This window comes from Microtus oregoni, unplaced genomic scaffold, assembly GCF_018167655.1.
Source record: "Microtus oregoni isolate MIOR12 unplaced genomic scaffold, Mior012 000004F_ref0000308, whole genome shotgun sequence".
Taxonomy (NCBI): Eukaryota; Metazoa; Chordata; class Mammalia; order Rodentia; family Cricetidae; genus Microtus; species Microtus oregoni.
In genome coordinates this window covers 10,573,285-10,597,103 of record NW_024543063.1, presented here as the reverse complement: position 1 = coordinate 10,597,103, position 23,819 = coordinate 10,573,285, and the positions used below count along the sequence as shown (strand labels likewise).

Genomic DNA, 23,819 nt, shown 5'->3' with positions numbered 1-23,819 from the left:
ATGGAGGGGTCCCTTGAGTTGGGTTGTGTGTGGATCAGTGATGGAGGGGTCCCTTGAGTTGGGTTATATGTGGATCAGTGATGGAGGGGTCCCTTGAGTTGGGTTGTGTGTGGTTCAGTGATGGAGGGGTCCCTTGAGTTGGGTTGTGTGTGGATCAGTGATGGAGGGGTCCCTTGAGTTGGGTTGTGTGGAACAGTGATGGAGGGGTCCCTTGAGTTGGATTGTGTGTGGAACAGTGATGTGGGCACAGTCAATCCTTAGCTTCATGAAGGGAAGGAGAACCCTTCTGTTTCAGGAAACTACAAAGATGTGTCGTTCCCCTTTAGAAACCTCTCTGAGGGCAACATGGGAATGCTTACAAATGTTTCTATGTCTGGAAAGTGGAAGCAATGGTGGCTACATCTCACAATGGGAGAATTAGTCAAATAGATTATGATAGACAAAATGAGATTAGTTCTGACATTGTAAAGGATATTCATGAAGCTTTTTGAGGATGTGAGAAGATGTTGCTATGATGTAAAGGAACATGTGAACTACGCATTGGTCTTCTGGCATTCCTGTCTAAAGTGATGTCAGACCCTGGAGCAGTGTGCCTTGTCAGGCCAGATAGGGAAGTGCTAATGGCATGGCAGGAACCTAGGGGGCCTCACGGAGTGGACAGGGTGAACAGGAGGATTGAATACTGAGTCAAAGACCCTGAACACATGTCCTCCTTCTTCTAGGACAAGCAGGAGCTAGAGGAGAAGATTTCATATTTCAAAACCTACCTGGAAACCAAAGGGGCCGCCTTGAGCCAGACCACAGAGTTTCTTCCATTCTATGCCCTCCCTTTTGTGCCTAACCCTATGGTCCACCCCTCATTCAAAGAACTCTTCCAGGTAAGCAGCTTCCTGGGCACCTGTCAGAGCCTGGACCGCACTGTTGAATTGGTGGTTTCTGAACAATGCTTTGAAAGACCTAAGTTTTAGCCTCATAATTACTATTTTATTAAAGACCTTATTTATATAATTATTCTATTAAATGGTTGGGTACTGTTTGACTTACTTTTAACCATCCTGTGCTAGCTGTGGTTGTATGTTCTTGCACATATATGTAAATCTGTAAGGGACATAAAAAGACCTTGAAGCAGCCCAGTTAGATGTCAGTAGTGACATGTAGAAAGAAATTGGGTTGTAGTCTCAGAAGTACTAAGGATGTGTACTCTGCACAAACGGAGCCACATCAGACACCAGAGAAGACTCATCATATGATCCCTTTGCAGTTGGCAAAGCAAACAAACGTAGGTTTTATCCACACACAAACCCGTGCACACACATCAGATCAGTTTTTATTTTTATTTTTTTTTATTTTTTTATTTTTTTTTGGTTTTTCGAGACAGGGTTTCTCTGTGGCTTTGGAGCCTGTCCTGGAACTAGCTCTGTAGACCAGGCTGGTCTCGAACTCACAGAGATCCGCCTGCCTCTGCCTCCCGAGTGCTGGGATTAAAGGCGTGCGCCACCACCGCCCGGCTCAGATCAGTTTTTAAAACATCATATAGTAAAATTGATTTTGGACAGCTACAGTTCTGTGGATTTTAACATGTTCCTAGGTATAACTACTGCCACCACCATCGAGGTACAGAATTTTCATCAGTCACTCCTAAGAACTGCCTTTGCAGATGCTTCTACCTCACTTCTCTGCCAGGCAATCACTTTCATTGTATTTTATTTTATTTATTTTTCCATTCAAAAATTTACACTTCCTCTCCTCCTCCCATTCCCTTCCCGCTCCTCAGCCTCCTCCCTTCCCCTCCCTCCTTAAGAGAGGGCAGGGTTCCCTGCCCTGTGGGAAGTCCAAGGCCCTCCCCTCTACATCCAGACCTAGGAAGCTGTGCATCCAAATAGACTAGGGTCCCACAAAGCCAGAACATGCAGTAGAAACAAGTCCGAGTGCCTTTATCAATGGCTTCTCCGTCAGCCCCCACTGTCAGCCACAATCGGAGAGTCCGGTTTGATCACATGCTCGGTCAGTCCAGGTCCAGCTGGATTTGATGAGCTCTCATTAGAACAGGCACACTGCCTTAGTGGATGGACAAACCCCTCAAGGTCCTAACTTCCTTTCTCGCCTTCTTCCTCCTTCTACTCTTCAACTGGACCTTGGGGGCTCAGTCCGTTGCTCTGATGAGGGTCTCTGTCTCTATCTCCATCCCTCGCCAGACGAAAATTCTATGGTGATATTCGAGATAATCATCAGTGTGATAGTGGGGCAAGGCCAGTTCAGGCACCCTCAGCTCTGCTGCCCAAGGACCTAGCTGGGGACATCCCCATGGACACCTGGGATCCCATCTAGAGCCAAGTCTCTTGCCAACCCTAAAATGGCTCCCCTGGAAACAACCTAGATGCCCCTCAATGGAAGAATGGATAAAGAAAGTGTGGAATATATACACATTAGAATACTACTCAGCAGTAAAAAACAATGACATCTTGAATTTTGCATGCAAATGGATGGAAATAGAAAACACTATTCCGAGTGAGATACCCAGACCCAAAAAGATGAATATGGTATGTACTCACTCATTAGTGGACTCTAGCCATAAACAAAGGACATTGAGCCTATAGTTCACAAGCCTAGAGAAGCCAAATAACAAGGTGAACCCAAAGAAAAACATATATAGATCCTCCTGGAAATTGGAAGCAAACAAGAACGCCGGGCAAAAGTTGGGAGCATGGGGGTGGGGGGTAGGTGTTGGTGTGGGGATGGGAGAAGGGGGGAGGGGGAGAGAAGGGAGAAGGGGAGAGGGGGAGAGAGAAGGGAGAAGGGAAAGACTGGGGAGAGCTTGGGGGAGTGGGAGGGTGGAGATGGAGGAAGGGCAGTTGTAGGAGCAGGGAAGAAGATATCTACATTACATTGTATTTTAAAACAGTGTTCTGATTGTTTTAATAGACTTTCCTTTTGTCATAAAATAGGTTATTTTGTTGTTGTCATCAACACTATAGCTTATTAACGTAAACCAATGTTTAAAACATATGCTAGCCCTTTGGTCGTGCTGTTGATACTTTATAGGTCTTGAAGAGATGATCCACTTTTATTCAAACCCAGCTAGACTGCATCTCTCCTGTCGCCCTTGCTGCTGCCTTGGAGTTGCCTGTTTCTCTCTGAGAGTGATCTATCTTTTCTCTCTGGATTTGAGATTGTATAATTTCACTTTAGTGTTTTCTGGGTCAAATTTCTAATTTCATTTATTGAGCCTCCTTATATGTTGAAAGAGTTCTGAAAAAATCCCAGTTTATATTTCTTCATCTGTTACCTCTCTTCCATTCTCTTTATTGTTTCCTCCGTGTAGCTGATCAAGTGTCTCTGATTCTTCTCATTATCTCCATTTTTTTTCCATTTTAAAAATTATGATAAAGAACATATGGGATAAAATTTACCATTTTGGCCTGGAGTGAGGTTTTCTGCCCTTCGTCTGTGTTAGGCTTAGCGCAGCTGCAGTTCCTTCCCTTAGCCTCTGAGTGAAGAACCGTAGCGGTGATGCCCTCTGGATCACAAGTTTATGCTCTTAGGATTCTTACGTTCACTTCACTGGGGACTCTGCAGTTCCTTTCCTGTCACTCAGGTTTGTTTTTTTTTTAATGGACCTCATTTTATCAAGGTTTTTCATTTTTTTAAAATATTTTATGTGTTGCAGTGTCAAGAAGACAAAGAAATTTCTCTGTGTTTTTTTCGGTGTGGTGTTTTTCTTTCTTTCTTTTTTTTTTTTAGAGACAGGACAGGACAGGGTCTCTCTAAGTAGCCCTGATTGCCCTGGAACTCGTAGAACTCAGAGATCTCCTAGTCTCTGCCTCTTGAGTCCTTGGATTAAAGGCATGTACTGCCATGTCCAGCTCCTTTTTTTTTTCTGAGACAGACTCTTACTACGTCATGTTTTCCTGGTTCCTTAAAACTCATTGTGTAGTAGAATAGATTGGCCTTGACCTCACAGAGAGCTCTGTCTTGCTAGTGCTGAGGTTAAAAGTATACATCATGGGCTGGAGAAATGGCTCAGTGGGTAAGAGCAGAGGACCTGCGTTTGAGGCCCAGCACCCATATCAGAGAGCTCACACCTGCCTGGAACTCTGCCTTCAGGGAGTTAACACATCACTTTCCTCCTCGGGAACACACACAGCCACTCATACATTCACAAATCAATAATAAAAAGCTTGGAGTACGCTTCACCAGCCAGGTCAGTTTCTGTGCAGTGCTGAGCTGCACACTGTCAGTGAACACCCTCTGTTGAGACACTTAAGATGCCTCTGATTTTTTAGGAAGAATTCCTGAGCAAGCGCTTGCTCGTGCCAGGGACTGACTTAAACTAGTTAGTAGAGATTTAAAGAGACGGAAGGGTCAATCCTGGTGGTACAGACCTGTAATCCCAGCTGTTAGGGAGACTGAGGCAGGAAGTTTAAGGCCATCTGGGCAATTTAATGAGATCCTATTATCTCAAAATGAAGAGTAAAAGAAGCTGGGGCCGTAACTCAGGGTGGCCCTTGCTGAGCCTGTAGAGCACCCTAGGTTCAGTCACTGGGGGGCTGGGGAGAATCGAAGTTTTCAGGCTTTGCAAGGGAGAGAGAGGGCAGGAGGCCAGTGTTGGGGGGACCATGGAGGTGAGCCCTGGGCCCACCCAGCCCCAACATCCTTAGTTGTCCTGCTGTGTATTAGGGTTCCACCAAAGATTCTGAAGGATCAGAGCGTTCGGTTCTGGAATACAGCTCAGCAACCATGAGTGCACTTGAAAGCCTGTGTTCTGCCCAGGAAGAAATAGAGCGAGGATGATTGTGGCCTTTTCCAGACTTCATCTGAGAGGCCCAGTTTTTTCCTGCCTTTCACACTTCTCTTTGAAAGTGTGGGATCAAGTGCTTCTCAGACTCAGAAAATGTCCTTCTTAAAGCTAAAAACAATAGAAATAAGAACAGTCAAGGAAAAAAATAAAGGATCTGTGCATAGAGAGTTTGTATTCTAGTCTGTTTGTGTTGGTTTCAAAAACATTGTCAGAGAAGTAATTGAGTGGAAAAGTCCTGTTTATTGGTTAGTAAGATAGTAATCAAGACCAGAACAACTTGACTGGGGGAAGGGTTAAATACTTGTTCTTTTTTTTTTGGTTTTTTGAGATAAGGTCTTGCCTGACTGGCCACGAACTCAGCACATAACTGAGATGACCTTGAATTTCTGATCTTCCTGCGTCTAACTTCTCAGTGCTGGGATTCCAGGCTTGTACCACAATGCTAAGTTTTATTTAGTATTAAGAATCGAATTTAGTGTTTTACCATGCTAGTATTTAGTATGCTAGACAAGTACTCCTCCCCCTAAACCACACTCTCAGCCCCTGTTTTGATTGTTTTTTGTTTTTTTTTATTGATTTGGGAATTGGAGAAATGGCTCAGTAGTTAAGATCATTTTGTTGTTTTTGCAGAGGACTCTTGGGTTTGATTCTCAGAACCCACATGATGATTTACAACCACCCATAACTCCAGTTCCAGGGTATGCTATACCCTCTTCTGATCTCCACAAGCACAAGGCAAGCACATGGTGCAATACATACATGCAGGCAAAATCCTCATACATAAAATAAAATGGATAAATCTAATTTAAAAACTTAATGTTTTTACTGGGCTGGTGAGATGTCTCTGCAGGTAAAAGTACTTGTTGCACAATGTGACAACTTGGTTTTGATCCCTGGGACCCACAAAATAAAACCAGATGGGTTGCTATCATCTGATGTCAGTATTCCTATAGTGAGAAAAGAGTGGAGGCAGGAGAATTGCTCAGAAGCTCTCATGTCAGCCAGCCTGAAATACACAGAGCTTCAAAAACAGGAGAGATTCTGCCTCAACAAGGTGGAAGGAGAGAACTGACCCCGAAAAGTTGTCCTCTGGCTGGGCAGTGGTGGGACCTCTCTTTAATTCCAGCACTCGAGGCAGAGGCAGGCAGCACTCTGTGAGTTCGAGGCCAGCCTGGTCTACAAAGTCAGTTCCAGGACTGTTACACAAAATAAGTTGTCCTCTGACCTCCATTTATACACTGTAGCATGTATGTACCCACACTAGCATGTATTACATATAAACAATAATAACTCAAATGTCTTGATTTACATTGGCTACTTCATCTCCCTTTTCTTGAGACTCCTCAGATGGTGGGTTGGACAGAGCTAAGGCGAAGCACTGTTGCTTTCCTAGGGCAAAGCTGGACCACCAACAATGTGTCTAGGGATCCAGAGGCCTGAGACCACGTCTGGGCTGCTGTACTCGTGCTCTAAGCTCTAGAAAGGAGCAGCCTTCCTTTTTCCTCCAGCTTGTGATGAACCTGATGGTTCTTGGCTTGTGTATACACCGTCTAGACATCTTCCCTCTGTGTGTGAGCTCCCTTTTTGTTCAGACTTAGTGGCACTGAATTAAGGGTCCACACTATTCAGTATGCATACATCTGATGTTTGCTATGGCCCCATCCCCAACAGCTTCATATCCCAAGGTGCCAGGGACAAGGATTTCAACATGACTTGGTGAACAGTACAAAACCATAATAGCATACATTACAATTTTTTTTTAAATCTTGCATCAGAGAATTTAAAAAATTTTGAAAACAAGGGAACTTTTTCCTATCTGTCAGTATTGTGTCCAAACATCAGATGGTGTAAGGAGTAGATTGGTTGATGACAAGAATGTGGGAAGGGTGCTGAAGGAAGGGTGCTGGCCTGGAGAGAAGAAGATGTGGGGATGATCTGAGAAGGGAGTAGGCATGATTTGAGTGGAATAGCTGCTTTTTTGTGGAATTTTTTTTATTTATAAACTGACTGGCCCATTAGCTCAGGCTTCTTATTAACTCTTATAACTTATATTAGCCCATTATTCTTGTCTATGCTAGCCACATGGCTCAGTATCTTATTCAGTGAGGCAGTCACATCTTGCTTCTTCTGTGGTCAGGTCAGAACTGCAGAATAAGCTTTCCTCTTCCCAGAATTCTCCTGTTCTCATTGACCCACCTATACTTCTTGTCTGGTTGTCCCGCCTATACTTCCTGCCTGGCTACTGGCCAATCAGCGTTTATTTAAAATATAATTGACAGAATACAGACAATTGTACCACACCACTTCCCCCTCTTTTTTTTTTAAATAACAAGAACTCTGAATCTAATATCCTTTGTTTAGCTTTTCTCCTGACCATTATCCATAATAACTTGTAACCAACATTCTAAACAAAGAAAAATATCCATAGTTCATTTTTGGGGAATGTGGGCATAGTTTTCCTTGCTACTTCCTGCTTGTTGGGGGTGCCGATAATCTTATGGGGACCTAAAGAAAATTTAGATTTTGATCAAGTCCTGACTGGAGTATCCTGTGAGGCTTGATCACCTCAGACAGCATCTTGAATCTGTTCTAGATATAGAACTCAGACATCTGGGCCATCTGTTCCTACCAGAGATTTCTCAGGTGGTCTTGATCAAACCTGATTTTTCTTAACTCACAATAAATCCATAGCCTCTCATTTTCTGTGGAAACAAAAGCAAAACATCTTCTCCAAAGTAACATATCTTTTTTTAAAAGATTTATTTATTATGTATACAACATTCTGCCTCCATGTATGCCCACATGCCAGAAGAGGGCACCAGATCTCATTATAGATGGTTTTGAGCCACCACGTGGTTGCTGGGAATTGAACTCAGGACCTCTGGAAGAGCAGCTGGTGCTCATAGCCACTGAGCCATCTCTCTAGGCCCAGTAACATATCTTTTGACTTCAATTTTGAAGTCAAGGTATTTTCAAAATACCTATCTTGGATTAATTCAGCAGCATTTATAAACAAATATCTTTTAGTAGCCGTTGCTCCTTCCTCAGCATTCAAACAATTTAAAGAGAACATAATAACATACAGTTATCCAGATTCTCTGTGTGTTTTCCATCTTTATGTGGCTTTATTTTAACCTCTATTTCTTTTATTTTTATTTTTAAATTTTCAGCTTTTTGAGACAGGTTCTCTGTGTATCTTTGGCTGTCCTGGAACTCCCTCTGTAGACCAGGCTGTCCTTGAACTCACAGAGATCTGTCTGCCTCTGCCTCACAAGTGCTGGGATTAAAAGTGTGCACCACTACAACTGGCAGTAATTTATTTTCAAGGGCAGATTGGACCAAAATTATATTACAGTGCTCGTCGTGACATGAGGTAGTGTGGCGGGTACCACTTCTTTCATATAGTGTAGACGAGGTCTAGAAGTGACTCCCTTTCTTTACCATGGCATGCATGCCTAGACTATGCTGAATTACGTTTGGTATTCAGCCTAATAAGGTTACCTATCATGCTTATTTAAATCACATGAAATTTTCCAGTCATGTGCAAGTTATTTGTCCCTGCTGTGGATCCTTGAATTATTTATGAATGAATCAGTCACACTTCAGGAAACCTGTTTTCCATGCTCTCCCAACCCTGGCAGGCCGCTTCACATTTGGTTTCTGTAACTCACAGGGCTATTTAACCCCATGTCCACAGCTTTGCTGGTACTGTGGCTATTTAGTGAGCTGACGTTTTGTTTTGTTTTTCTTCAGGATTCTTGGACTCCAGAATTAAAGCTGAAGCTGGAAAAGTTTTTATCTTTAATTTTTAAAGCCAGTAACACGCCAAAACTTTTAACCATCTATGTATCCTTTTGAAGTGAGTGGGGACCCCTTGGGGTTATAGCAACAACACTGGCTTTGGGTATCTCAAACCAGCAAACTGTCGAGGATCTGCTGCATTTGTATATGAGGTGAATTAAGCATGCGTGGAGGCTTTACCATGAACTGGAAAGGGCTGACTTTCGTGGGTTTCTGAGACTTGGCAATGGTCTAATTTTATTTTTTGAAAGATAGATTTATTTTAGTGTGTGTCTGTGTTAGGTCAGATGTCTACAGAGGCCAAAAGAAAGTATCAGATACCCAGGAGCTGGAGTTTCAGGAGGGTGTGTTCCCTGACATGGGTGCTGGGAACTGAACTCAGGCCCTGTGGGGGAGAAACAAGTGTAACCATTGAGCCATGTTTCCATCCCTCTAGTCTTATATTGGTATCATCAGCCAAGAAACTGCCTCAGTAGGAAAAAAAGAAAAAATTCTTACGTTCAAAAAAGTGTTACTTTGCAAAGGCCCTTGAGTCATTTGGGAGGCCTCGAGGTCATGGCGTTTGGATTTGCCACTCAAATCAAGACTTCTTTCTAAGCAACCATGTTGCATAGCTGTATATACTATAAAGTTTACCCATCATAACTGTCAAAGTCTTTGATTTTTAGCAACTGGACATAGTTGTACAACCATTATCCTAATTCAATGCACTGGGGACATTTTTGAGAGTACAGAGGGACAGTGTCACAGCTATAAATGGAGCCTGTTCTGTCACCCCTCCCATTGGAGACTGACTTATTCCCCAGTAGTTGTAAGTCTTCAAGAACATGAGTCTTTTCTTATTGGACAAGCATCTATCCACATGTGTCTTATGCACAGGCCTGGGTTTGCTCCCTTACCCTGGAAGAAAAGAACAGAGGTGGCTGCAGTGCTGGAAGTGCAGCTCTCGCTGTGCAGAAAGTCACTGAAATGCGTGCGTGCATGGAACTGTGAGCAGAGGAGGAAGAAATCCGTAGGAGACTCTGCTCATTGTACAGACGTGGTGGTGCAGCCTTAGCCACTGTCCTCCCCCAGTCTGTGCCCTCGGATCAAGCTTTAGGGCTGCGGTGACAGTTTTATTGTTATGGGTTCAGGGAAGCATACTGGGAAGGTTTTGCCAGCAGTGCAGAGACCTCTGTTAGGGGCAAGCAGGCCAGTGTGGAGGCTGTGGAAATACTGCAGTGTATGGTTCTCGTGGAGTTCACTGCGGTGGCGTGAAGGGGGTGGCAATGGCCAAGCAGCATGAGAAACTGCTCTCTGGTTGTTTTCAGCAACCTTTGGAGCTCTGGTCTCTGCTGAGTCGGTCTCTCTCTTCAGCCTCACAACACCAGATGCCCCAGGGCTGTTTTCCTGAGCCGCTTTCTCATCCCAGAAGGAGAATGGACAGAATAGCAAAGGTAAATCATCTTGATTACAGCTTTCATGAGAACAGCTTTGCCAGCTCAACTTGTAAGCTGTGAGAAGAAACAGAGACGGAGAGAATTTGTGGACTTGGCAAATAAGGGCTTTCAAAGTCTAAATATTTACAGAGTGCCCTGTAACCCTGCTCTGTGCAGTTCCTGGAGGCCCACTCTTTAAGGACGGCTGGTGGGCCACCATGTCCAGCATATTAGATAAGAAATGGAGAAAAGGGAAACAGCCAAGTCACAGGCTGGCAGGAAGCACACAGCCAGCATGGGGCAGAGAAAGTATTTTAATAGCTCAGCTTTTACCTCCAGTTTGTCAGATGCAGTTCCAATTTTAGCCAGCATTTCCATCTTTTTAAACATCCAGAGTAGTTTCAGTCTTAAGTGTTTACATAAAATGATATTTTTTCCATGGACAATAGTTCTTACTGGAGCATTTCATCTTTCAGTAAGGTGAGAAAAACTAGTTAATATGCCTCAGTGGCTTTAGCTGCAGTGCTCTGCGTGGTCTTGTCTTAGATACTCTGTTTTGGAAATGCCTTCAGTTGTTGGGAAGTGTTTGTGATGAGCTTCACACACAAGTATTTAGGAAGGCAGGGTCCTCGGCTCCCAGCAGACGGAGTTTTCCTACGTGAAAATTTGGTCCATGAAACAGCAATGTTGCTCTTTTCCAAGGAGAGTGGTGTCAGAGGGTTTGAGAACTTCATGCCTGTTTTTTTTTCTGTGCTTTACTTAAGAGAATTAAACTTTTTTTTTTTTTTTTTTTTTTTTTTTTTTTTTTTTTTTTTGGTTTTTCGAGACAGGGTTTCTCTGTGGTTTTGGAGCCTGTCCTGGAACTAGCTCTGGTAGACCAGGCTGGTCTCGAACTCACAGAGATCCACCTGCCTCTGCCTCCCGAGTGCTGGGATTAAAGGCGTGCGCCACCAGCGCCCGGCGAGAATTAAACTTTTTAAAAAGATTATTTTTATTTGATATGTGTAGGTATTTTGTGTCCATGTAAGTCTATGAAGCACATACGTGCCAGTTTCCCTCAGGTGTCAGATCCTCTGGAATTGGGGTTACAGGCAGTTGTGAGTAGCAGTGTGGGTGCTGGGAGTCAGACATGGGTCATCTGGATGAGCAGCCAGTCCCACCCTCTGAACCCTGTCTCCCACACCAGCATTTTCTTTTTAAGAAAGGAAGTATTAGTAAATTTTTAAATTTAGCTTACCAGGAAGTTGATCATTTAGCTGTGACACATACGGAGAGTCTGGTAGCATGAGACAAGGAGGTTCTGAATGTTTGTTTTTGTCCTCGGTTTCCTCGTGTGTTAGCCATCTTCCCGTGACCACAGTGCCATAAACAATGGAGGCAGTTAACTTACAAAGCAAAAGTGTTGATCCAGTTCTCTGTTCCGGGGCTGCAGCTCCACATGAGACAGCTGGTTGCTTGGGTCTCTGGTGAGGGCACCTGATGTTAATAGTGAGTGATGTGGTAGAGCATGCTACTTACATCCTGAACCAGGAAGCAAGGAGACGACGGTCTGTGTCCTTCCTGAAGTTTTGGTGCCTTCCCAGTAGCACCACCCTGGGGATTAAGCCACTAACACATGAATGTATGGGAGACACTCGCTCTGACTGTTGGATTGTACCACTGGCCCCAGAAGCTGATGACCATCTCACAGTGAAAACATTCATTCCATTCTGAGAGACTCCAAAGCTTGCTTGTTCTAGCATTGCTCAGAAGCCCCATACCAGAGATTCATCTAAGATGCAAGAGCTCTGCACTCTGAAAAAGACACCCAAAAAATCAGAATGTGGGCAGGATACAGGTTCCTAATCCAAAAGGAAAGAAGGGGAAAATAAGATGTAGCGAAGCACCTGAAGCCAGAGTCATGCCCAGGCCAGGCAGTGGTAGCGCACACCTTTAATCCCGGCACTTAGGAGGCAGAGGCAGGTGGATCTCTGAGTTCGAGGCCAGCCCGGTCTACAGAGCAAGTTCCAGGACAGGTTCCAAAGCTACACAGAGACTCTGTCTTCAAAAACCAAACCAAAACAAAAAAATCCAAAGCCCTCCAGGGCAAACGTGAAACCCTACAACGCATAAGTTCATCACTTGGGGCAGTATGGTGGGATATGAACTACGGGATCCCCACCCTTGCCTCCATCTGTTGCTTTTTCTGGTGGCAGCCCACATGGCTCCTCTCAGGCTGGCTATGCATCCTGCCTGCAGCTTTCCTAAGTGGGCATTGCACGTTGCTGGCCCCTTCTCTTGTATCACTGCTGGAGCCTTATAATGTATTGCCTCACTGGGAGTTGCTTGCAGGGACTCAATCCCAGCACACTGCTTAGCCTCATGGGCTTCCTGTGGGTGACCCTGGATTCTGCTGTCAGTATAAAACATCCCTGACCCAGGGGGCTGGAGGGATGGCTCAGTGGTTAAGAGCACTGTCCCCTCTTCCAGAGGTCCTGAGTTCAATTCCCAGCAACTACATGGTGGCTCACAACCATCTGTAATGAGATCTGGCGCCCTCCTTTGGTGTGTGGGCATACATGGAGGCAGAATGTTGTATACGAGATGTCTCAGCGGTTAAGAGCGTTGCCTGCTCTTCCAAAGGTCCTGAGTTCAATTCCCAGCAACCGCATGGTGGCTCACAACCATCTGTAATGAGGTCTGGTGCCCTCTTCTGGCCTTCAGGCATACACGCAGAAAGAATATTGTATACATAATAAATAAATAAATAAATAAATAAGTTTTTTTTTAAAAAAAAAAAATCCCTGACCCATTAGAAATCCCAAGGCCATCTTGAGTGAATAGGGCATCATAGGTTTGGTTTTAGCAGAGTCTTGAACATAACAGTCTGGGATCCCGTTGCCCTTTCTGGAAAGTCCTTGAAACCAATTTATATTTTTGTGTTTCTGAGTCTGGTGGCCTTGTGGGTTTCTGCAGTGTCCTCTAGGCCCATTCCCTGTTGTCTCAGTAGAAAGGCCTTGATTTACTTATACCTGAATTTAGGCTTCTCTTTATTAGAGCTAATTTCTTTACCAACTAAGATAAGTCTTGGCCATATGTCATTGCTCCTTTTCCTGGCTAGGTGTTTTGCTCTTGATTCTCACTGCAGATTTGGCTAAGAATAGCAGCCAGCGCCCATGCTGTAGCCTGAGTGCCTTGTGGTTATGAGGTCTCTGCCAAGTAAGCCACCTTTCAGGCTGGCTCTGAGACATGATATAAGGAAGATGGCCTTTTCTCCGGTCCCAAGAGAATTCTCTTTTCCTTCTGGAAGTATACAACATGGGTCTTTTAGTCTGTGATTGGTTTTGCATGGAAGCCCTACCTGGCTCACCCATTAAATGTGGTAAACTTCAACTCTGCTAATAGCATTGAGGAGTCCTCGAACCCCTTCCATGCCCCCCCCCCCACATCACCAGGTGCAGTGTAGTCAGCAGCTCTGCATCTTAGTGCCAGTTTCTCTCGCAGATCCCAAGCCCAGTGGTTCCAGATGTGTGACTGGTTCTGCCTGCTATATTCCACACTCAAGGCTCAGAACCTCCATGGAGGAGCAGGAGTATAGATGTGGCTTCACAGGGCCAGGCTAGAATGCATGGCAGCTACTACCAGGCTGCTGCACGGCTGGCACACAGCCTAGGAGCTCTGCAGCACCTGAGGTTTCTCTGCCCACTGCAAGGGGTGGCAGGGAATTGTCTGCTGCTCTTGTCAGACGAGTCAGGGCTAGCCCTTGGCTTGTTTGTTTGTTTGGTTGGTTTTGCCTTTCAAGACAGGGTTTTTCTGTGTACCCTTGTCTGTCCTGGAACTCATTCTATAGACCAGGCTGTCCTCAAACTCAGATTTCCCTGTCTCTTCCTCCCCATGCTAGGAATAAAGGTGTGCGGCACTACCATACCCAGCAGCAGCTGATATCCTTAAACACGATCGCGTCGTTGGCACTTGCCCTGCTGCTCCTGCAAGTGCACCTTCTGCCCACAGTTACACTGCTGCCGTTATGTGTGTGGGTCCCATCTTATTAGCTACCCATGTACCATTGGGCATCTAGGCTCGTTCTGTGTTTGTTATTGTGAATGCAGTAGCAGTAGAGCGGATATGCAGCTATTCTTGTGGTGGGACAAAGAATCCTTGGGGTGCATGCCCAGGAGTGGTATAGCTTGGCCCTACGACCTTTGCAGGGAACCTCTATCCTGCTTTCCATAATTGCCGCCTGCGCTCACTGTCACACCGTCAGTGAAGGAGCGCTCTTCCCCATGTCCTCGCCAGCCTTTGCTGCTGGATTTTGTTTTCATTATTGTCACCTCTTAAGCAGTGCTGTGAAGGACTGAGGCGGAAGGCTTGGCAGCCTCAGAGAAGAGCATGGCTACTTGATTCTGGTTTGCTGCCTCTGCTGTCCTTGTGCTTGCCTTCAGCGTCGACTGTCTTCCTAGAAATGCTGCAGCAGCTCCATCAGCAGCTGGTGGAGGCCGAGCGCCGGGCCATGACCTACCTCAAGCGGTACAATAAGATCCAGGCCGACTACCACAACCTCATTGGAGTCACAGCCGAGCTGGTGGATTCTCTAGAGGCCACGGTCAGTGGCAAGATGGTAAGAAAACATCCTCTTCGTGTATTTCAGAGAAAGTGCGTGGAGCCTGGGCTGCATTGCTGTGGGACTCCTGGCCTTCACTGACGGAGCCTGCCCTGTATTTCAAAAGGCCAGTGTACAGCAGCCGTGCCAACACTTGCAGTAGTTCTGAACACAACACATGCTCTTCATTGATGTCAGTTTCTGCCTTACTCTTCTTTTTTCTTTTAAAATATTTTTTATGGCCAGGTGATAGTGACATACACCTTTAATCCCAGCACTCAGGAGGCAGAGGCAGGCAGATCTCTGTGAGTTCGAGGCCAGCCTGGTCTACAGAGCGAGTTCAAGGATTGTTAGAAAGATAACCCTGTCTCGAAAAACAAAGCAAAATACAAAACAACAACAACAGCAAAACAAAATTTTATTTATGGGCCCATTGTAGTAGCATATACTTTAATCACAGCACTTGGGAGGCAGAGGAAGACAGATCTCTGTGAGTTCAAGACCAGCCTGGTCTACGTAGCAGGTTTCAGTTTAGCCAGGCCTACATAATAAAACCTTGTCTTGAGAGAGAGGGAGAGGGAGAGAGAGAGAGAGGGAGAGAGAGAAAGAGAGAGAGGGAGGGAGGGAGGGAGGGAGGGAGGGAGAGAGAGAGAGAGAGAGAAAGGAAACAAAACAAAAAAAACCAAAACCAAGGAAATGCACAGAGTTGAGAGAAGTGTCTGGATACCAGGTCAGCACAGAAAGAGCCATTGCTTTACTGACCCTGGCAGGGAACTGATCCCAGATCTGTATAACACCTAATTTTGTTGTTGTTGTTACTAGATAACTTGTGATAAGTGGCTAGTGTAGAGAATAAGGTAGGGGGGACTGGAGAGATGGCTCAAAGGGTAAGGACCTAAGTTTGACTCTAACATGATTTTTGGAGGAGAGGAACTGTTCAGCCTCGAATAGGCATGTAGAAACTCAACTCACACAGAAAGTCTGCAAAGAAAAGCACACACTTCCCTTTTGTCTTCTCTCCTATTACAAAATAGTGCCCCCTTCTGGGTGTGCCTCTAGCAGCCAGGAGGATGTGATACTTGGTGTGGCTTGAGGATCAAAGATGAGCTCTGAACTCCTGCTACTGACTTCCCAAGCTGAGATTTGCAGACGTCAAGTCAGAGATACCAGATGAAGCACGGTTAATAAAAACTCAGAGTCAGAAATTGGGGTTCAACCTGAAGTTCCAAAGAGCAAAACAGTCAGCCATTGGCTCTTACCTTGACCTCAGTCTGAAATGGTGATGTTTCCTCCCGGAATCTCAGAATGAGACTGCACCTAAGAGCTGTCTTCCCCCGCCTTATATTCCTCTCTAGGGCTGGGGAATAAAGGTGCACCACCGTCATTAAAGGCATGCACCACCCAGTTTCTATGGCAACTAGTGTGGCTACTGAGATTAAAGATGGGTGTCATTGTGGCTACTGGGATTAAAGGTGTGTGTCTTTATGGCTACTGAGATTAGAGGTGTGTGTTACTATAATCTGGTCTGTAAGGCTAGCCTGGTCTACAGAGTGAGTTCCAGAATAGCCAGGGTTGCACAGAGAAACCCTGAGGAAAAATACTTGCTCTTGCATTGGACAGGGCTCAGTTCTCCCTGAACTGAGCTTCTGGAAGTGGTCTGGCGCCCTCTTTTGGTCTCCTTGGGGAACCAGGCATGTATTCAGTGCCCTGACATGTAGACAAAAGTGTATACCTGGTGCCCAAGATGTCCAGAAGAGGGGCATCAGATCCCGTGGAGCTGGAATTATAAGTACATGTGAGTTCACTAATGTGGATGCTGGGTACTGAACTCAGATCTTCTGGGAGAGAGCAGCAAGTGCTCTCAACCATCGAGCCATCTCTGCAGCCCCATAGCTCGTCTAGAAAGACGTGCTTATGACAAAAAATTGAAACAATGCCGAGGACCCCACCATGCTTTCACCCCGTTTTGAGATAGATATTAACGTGTTCTTGCGTGTGATTTCAGTACATTTGTGTGCATACATACAGGCTTGCAAGTGCAGACACACATGTACCCAGTGTTCTTAGATTTAGTTGCGGTCTTATGACCCATCACCCCTCTGAAACTTGCTACTTATTTCCCATTTGTCACAGTGTGTTGATGGTCTTTGCCCTCCATCTTTTCTTTAGCACGTTAGTAAAGAAATGGAATCACTGAGTCCCCCACCTCATCCTGCAGATGCTTGTGCAGGATTTCTTCTTAAGGATGACCCGTTAGCAGCTCCCCAGTGATGAACATTGAGACCTTGTTGCTGTGCTCCAGGGTCATATCAGAACGTGTTTGTCTACACACTTGGTTAAACTTTATAGTTGGGTGTGGTTGTGCACCCTGTAATTCCAGCAAAGCCGTCCTGAGCCATCATGGCAGGAAGTCAGCATCATGTTGTCATGCACTTGACAGTGTATTAATAAAGGCTGTTACTACTTAGCTAGCACTTCCTTAATACCAGACATATCTGGCCTCATCGCTCCTCAGTATGAACCAAACAGGTAGGCATCTTTTATCTCACCGATGGCTCAGGAATGCAGCTGCTCATTTCGTCAACAATCAAAAACTAGAGCCCAGATCTTCAGATCTGAAGTGCCATTCATGTCACTGCATATGGCCGGCCACCTACTTTGTGCCTTGAACTTACAGGATCGGCTGAGAAACCATTCATTTTCCATGGGATTGAAACACACTGGGTGGAATGGCGCCCTTCAAAGTAGGGCGACTGATTTTACCTGTATTCAGTTACCTTTTTCTTTCTTCCTGACACAAGGTTTCTCTGTGTAACAGCCCAGCTGTCCTGGAACTTGCTCTGTAGACCAGGCTGACCTTGAACTCATAAAGATCCACCTGCTTCTGTTTCCTGAGTGCTGGGATTAAAGGTGTGTGCTACCACCAGCTCCAGCACTTTGTAAAAATTATTTTTTTAATTGTATGTGCATTGGTATTTTGCCTGCATGTTTTTGTGAGGGTGTTAGATCCCCTAGAACTGGATCACAGACAGCTGTGAACCACCATGTAGGTGCTGGGAATTGAACCATGGTCCCGTGGAAGAGCAGCCAGAGCTCTTAACTGCTGAGCCATCTCTCCTACCTCTGTAGTCAGTTACCTTTATCTCTTGGGTCAGTGTGTTAATTCCTCTCCAGAGCTCTGAAGTTGTGGTGATTACTTTTAATTATCCACTTGATACAATCTACATCTGGGAGAGATCTCAGCGAGGGATTGTCTGGATCAGGTTGGCATAAAGGCAGGTCTATGGAGTGTCTTGATTTAAATTAATTGATTGGGAAGACCCAGCCCACTGTGGACAGCACCATTCCCTAGATCTGGATTCTGAACCATGTAAGAATAGAGGAATCAAGTTAAGTAGTAAGCATGCAGCATACATTCTCTCCGTCCTTGACTGCATGTGACTGGCTATACCCTGGATTACTGAGCTAAAGTAAACCCATTTTTCCTTATGTTACTTTTTGTGTCTTAGTTAAGGTTTTATTACTGTGAAGAGACACCATGACCATGGCAACTATTATAAAGAAAACATGTAATTGGGGTGGCTCACAGTTTCAGAGGTTCAGTCCGTTATCATCATGGCTGGGAACATGGAGGTGTGCAGGCCAATGTGGTGCTGGAGGAATAACTGAGAGTCCTCTACCTTGCAGGAAATAGGAAATCAACTGAGATATTGGGCTGTATCCTGAGTGTAGGAAACCTTAGAGCCCTCCCCAACAGTGATGCTCTTCCTCCAACAAAGCCATACCCATTCTAACAAAGCCACACCTCCTAATAGTGCCACTCCCTATGAGACTATGGAGGACAGTTACAGTCAAATACCAGAGTAAGGTGACTTTGTCATGGCAGCAGAAACTCGGACAGAGGATAAAGTGTAAGATGCTCTTTCTAGTGTGGCTGTTTCATCAGCTCACCTATAGGAAGTGCTGAGGTAGCATCCTTTCACCTGATGGCCTTGTCCTTCTTGCAGATCACGCCCGAATACCTGCAGAGCGTCTGTGTCCGCCTCTTCAGTAACCAGATGCGGCAAAGCCTGGCACACAGCGTGGACTTCACAAGGCCTGGGACGGTGAGGTGCCATGAGAGGGGGTGTCCTGGATTGGTCCCCCCAGACTTAGAGTGAACTCACTAAAGAGAGTGAAAGTGTGTGAGAAAGTGACATCCAGGAGACTCAGATGCAGTTGTCTTTGGCAGTCTGGAAATTCCCAGAAGGAAAACAAAACTGTTTTTGAGGAGGGTGCAGCTGAGGGTCAGCCGTTGGGGTGAGCAAGGAAAGATGCTGTTTTGATCTCCCAGGGCAGCTGCTCCTGGGCACTGAGGCCTGGGCGTCGGGAGGATCAAATAGAAACCCTGCTTTGTCTTTTGGAAGGACCTCTTAGGGCTGGGACGATGGCTCAGAATATTATATTATACTCAGAATATTATATACGTAAGAAATAAATTAATTTAAAAAAGAGGCCGACGCAGGAAGAATTATAGCAAATTTGAGATCAGCTTTGATTACACAGGGAGGGTGAAACTCGTGGGCTGTAGGAGACTGTCTCAGCAATCAAACCAAACAGAGGTAAAGATGAGACTTGCTAGTCTCTTACCCGACCACATAATTATCAGCTCCAGTAAATTTAACATCTGTTTGTCTGTCTGTCTTCTCTGTCTACCTATAGTCATTTTATCTAATCTGTCCATTTCCTTTCCTCTGTGGAACCAGTACTGCCCTTCATAGCCACCCCCTCAGTAGGCAGGGGCCCGTGCTGTGTGAGTCATCTGGACTCTGTAGCTCCTTCCATCTGGACCATTTTCCTGTTCTTCTCTTTGACTTTCATTATGTTGACACGTGAGGAAACTCTAGTCCCCAGACTACAGCTTGGTTGGGCATGGTGATGCAAGCCTTTAATCCCAGCTTGCAGGAGACAGAGGTAGGTGGATCTCTTGTGAGTTCGAGGCCAGTCTGGTCTACAAAGTGAGTTCTAGGACAACCAGGGCTACTCAGAGAAACCCTGTTTCAAACCCCCCGCTCCCCCTGCAAAGAAAGCAAAGCAGACGACCCTCTTTGTGTTTTGGTATTGCTTTGTGATTGGGCTCAGGTCATGCATCCCATGCTGAGTGTTCTGGGGGAATGGCACCTCTTCTAGGACAGCACACCTGGAAGTGTACAGTGTCGAGTCAGGGCCTCCTAACCCTGGGTGGCACCAGTGTCCCAAGGACATCCTCAGAGTTCAGGAGCCACCTTCATCCTAGAGCTCTGGCCGGCCTGCTCCTGGTCAGAGGCCCTGATGACCCGCAGTACCCTGTGGGCCAGCTCAACTTTAAATAGGATTTACACACTCACATTAGAATCTTCATAAACAAGGCTGGAGAGATAGCTCAGAGGTTAAGAGCACTGGCTTCTTCCAGAGGTTCTGAGTTCAATTCCCAGCACCCACATGGTGGCTCACAACTATCTGTAGTGAGATCTGGCACCCTCCTCTGGCCTGCAGGGATACATGCAGGCAGAACACAGTGTACACAATAGATGAATAAATCTTAAAAAAAAAAAAAAAGAATCTTCATAAACATGGGTTGTCTTTACTATTAAAAACAAAATTACAGCTTCCTTCACTCTCAAGTAGATTTAAAGCAGCCTATTGAAAGATAAATACGAAAAATGAGAAAATATAGATGAAAAATAGATTATGGATGACAGGAAACAGAAGCTAAGCCAGGGTGAAGGATGGTTGAGCAGTGCCTGCTGCAGTCACTGCACCTCCGAACTGCTGGCCCCAGGCTGGGCCCGACAAAGGAGACTGCAGCTTCATGACTCGCTGTGCCGCTATAATGTGGGGGTAGGAAATTTTATTAGGTAATATTCTGTGTGTCCAAAGCACCATGGTGCATGCTACCCACATGGCCAGGAAGTACACCCAAAACTGACTCCTGTGCGCCCCCACACATCCCTGAAGTAAACTCTTAGGTGCTTATACGTTCTCTGTATGCCCTTTAAAATTAAGATAAAAAAGTAATGAAATTTTCTTTTTCTTTTTTTAATATTTATTTATTTAGTATGTATATAATATTCTTTTTTTAAAATATTTTTTATGGTTTTATTTAACTTTATTTTATGTGCATTGGTGTGAGGGTGTCAGATCCCCTGCAACTGGATCTTCAGACAGTTGTGAGCTGCCATGTGGGTGCTGGGAATTGAACCCGGGTCCTCTGGAAGAGCAGTCAGTGCTCTTAACCACTGAGCCATTTCTCCAGCCCCTATAATATTCTGTGTACATGTATGCCTGCAGGCCAGAGGAGGGCACTAGACCTCATTACAGGTGGTTGTGAGCCACCATGTGGTTGCTGGGAATTGAACTCAGGACCTTTGGAAGAGCAGGCAATGTTCTTAACCACTGAGCCATCTCTCCAGCCCAAGTAATGAAATTTTCAGTTGTTCATACTTTATAATTTAAAAGCAAGTTAAGTTTGTTTTTTTAAAAAGATTTTATGAGTATGTTAAATACATTTTTACTTTTATTTATTATTAATTAATTTATTTGGGTGGGTTGAGATAGGGTCTCTTTTTTTTCTTTTCCAGACAGGATTTCTCTGTAGCTTTGGAGCCTGTCCGGGAGCTAGCTCTTGTAGACCAGGCTGGCCTCAAACTCACAGAGATCTACCTGCCTCTGCCTCCCAAGTGCTGGAATTAAAGGCATGCGCCACCACTGCCCAGTGAGATAGGGTCTCTTTTTATAACCCTGAATTGCCCTGGAACTCACAGAGAACCACCTGCCTCTGCCTCTGAGGGCTGGAATTAAAGGTGTGCACCACTATGCCCAGCTAAAATTAATATTTATTTTTAAAATTTTAATTTTCTGTGTATGATCATTGTGCCTATATGCTTTCTGTGCAGCACATGGATGTAGTATCCACTGAGGCTAGTTAAGGGTGACAGATCCCTTGGGAGTGGAGTTGCAGACAGTTTTAAGCTGCCTGGAAATCAAATCCAGGTTTTCTGGAAAAGCAGCTAGTACTTCTAACTGCTGAGCCATCTCTCCAGCCCCTAGTTGTTAAAAAAAAAAAAAAAAAGTCCGATTCTCAAACACTGCTGCCAGCAATTAGCCCAGTACTGAGGCATAAGGCGGTTGCTCGTATGTTCTCTATAGGAGGGATGTGTCCAATTTGCAGATCAGTTATGCTGACATGTTCATTTAAGTACCAAGGAGCTGTCCTCAGAGCTGCTGGCCATGCTGGGCAGTCCTTCCACAGGGACAGAGGAGACTGGACTGTGCAGTCTGTACCTTAAGATGTGACCATGGGAGATTTAGTATGTAAAAATCTTAGGACTCGCTGTTTGTTTGTTTGTTTGAGACAGGGTTTCTCTGTAGCTTCAGAGCCTGTCCTGGAACTAGCTCTTGTAGACCAGCCTGGCCTCGAACTCACAGAGATCTACCTGCCTCTGCCTCCCAAGTGCTGGGATTAAAGGTGTGCGCCACCACCACCCAGCTAGGACTCGCTGTTTTAAAGATATAAAATAAGCGTTGGCCATCCAGGTTTAAAGAATACACCCTCCTGGGAGGCCTACAGGATAAAGGACTTCAAGTCAGGCAATTGATCAATCACCTAAAACCTGCTAGTGGTTGTAAAATTCACTGCACTGGTTTCCAGTCTGGACTTCTTCACATATCCTCTTCTGAACCAGAAACTAGGACGGAAGAACTAATCAGAGTGTTTGTAAAGATCACCATCAACACTGACAGAGCTCCTGTTGGAGAGAGAGGGTCCCTACGCTGAGTTCAGGAATTGCAGCAGTCTGAATAGCCTACCAAACCTGGACTACTGCTCTCACCACAGAGAAACCACATGGGGGCAGCATAGATGAGCAGGAGCTGGCCTTACCACAGAGCCGCCACACGGGGGCAGCATAGACAGCAAGAACTGGCTTAGTTCCTCTAGCCGACTCAGCAGTCGTCAGGAATGGCTGGGAGGGTGAGTCCGGAGTGCCCTGTCCCACAAACCTCTACCCAGAAAAAAGAAGGACGACTCTGGCAGAAGGCCTCGCACACTCCAGGAGAGGTGTGTGTGTGTGTGTATGGGGGGGGGGGGGGGGCTCTTGTGCCTTGTCTCCTCATTCCCAGACTGCTGGGTCCAAAGCTGCCTGTCTGAGCTGGCTGATGGATCTAGTTGCTCCCAGGATTGGCCCTGGTGAGATTCTGCTCTTCTGAGGTAGAGAAGTCTCCTAGATGTCCTGTAGCACTGAATCCTGCATGTCACTTTGTCCCTGTGTGGCTGACCTAACCTGAGTTTCCCTCATCTTTGCCTTACGAGGGCCAGAACTAGGGTAGATAGAAATCACATTATGTTCTCAGCCACCTAGTAAAAGAAGTCTGAGTCCTCCCCTGGGCACAGGAGATGAGACGGCTTTCTAGGATTCTGGAAGGACATCCATTCTGCAATGACATTTTCACACCAACCAGCAGCAGCCCTGAGCACTCTGGTGATCACATGACACTATAAACAGTCTCCCTGTGTAGCCTGCCTCTGCCTCCTCCTGCTGAGGTTACAGGTGTGCGCCACCATGCCAGCTTACAATCACTATACAATGACAAAACCTTGGATCTGCATTTTCTAGACTATATACCCGTTGTTTTAACAAATGATTGTATTACTATCTTAATAATTATGTGTATGTGAATGTGGCATTGGATCCCCTAGAACTGGAATTCCAGGAGGTTGTAAGCTGCCCGATATCAGTGCTGGGAACTGAACTCAGATCCTCCACCAGAGCGGCAAATGCTCCTAAACTCTGAGTATCTATGTCCCCTGTGTCCCCTGTGATGGAATGCACGCCTAGTGCTTAGGTCACACGGGTCACATGCAGTCAGAGGGAGCATGATGCTAGTTCATCCCTCTGTGACCTGCCCAAGAGTCAGCTCAACCACTCGGGCTAGGGCTATTTGAACATTCGTCTTGAAAACAGCAATTTAAGAATAAATATGGCGACCACAGACCTTCCCCTTCTCCCATGGCTTACCTGCTGCCTCACACAGCATGTGTTAAATACACCTCCTCCAGACCTTTACAGAATGGATGCGCATGCTCTTCTGCTCCTCAGCCTTTAGCTCAATAGGACTGTTGTGCTTGTGTTTTATTGTTTTGAGACAGGTCCCAGGCTCGCCTGGAACTCAATCCTGTTTCAGTTCTTTCTAGTGCTGGGGTTCC

General features: G+C 45.5%; 1 protein-coding gene across 3 annotated transcripts in view; it reads left to right on the top strand.

Moving 5' to 3' along the window:
• Armc9 (armadillo repeat containing 9) overlaps window positions 1-23,819 on the top strand; it is a 114,921-nt gene that overhangs the window by 10,865 nt on the left and 80,237 nt on the right. For all 3 annotated transcript variants that reach the window (XM_041650881.1, XM_041650882.1, XM_041650883.1), the window contains exons 5-9: window positions 723-878; window positions 8,552-8,644; window positions 10,011-10,035; window positions 14,457-14,614; window positions 18,604-18,702. In XM_041650881.1, coding sequence (XP_041506815.1) covers window positions 723-878; window positions 8,552-8,644; window positions 10,011-10,035; window positions 14,457-14,614; window positions 18,604-18,702 — 531 coding nt within the window. The remainder of the gene's footprint in view (window positions 1-722; window positions 879-8,551; window positions 8,645-10,010; window positions 10,036-14,456; window positions 14,615-18,603; window positions 18,703-23,819) is intronic.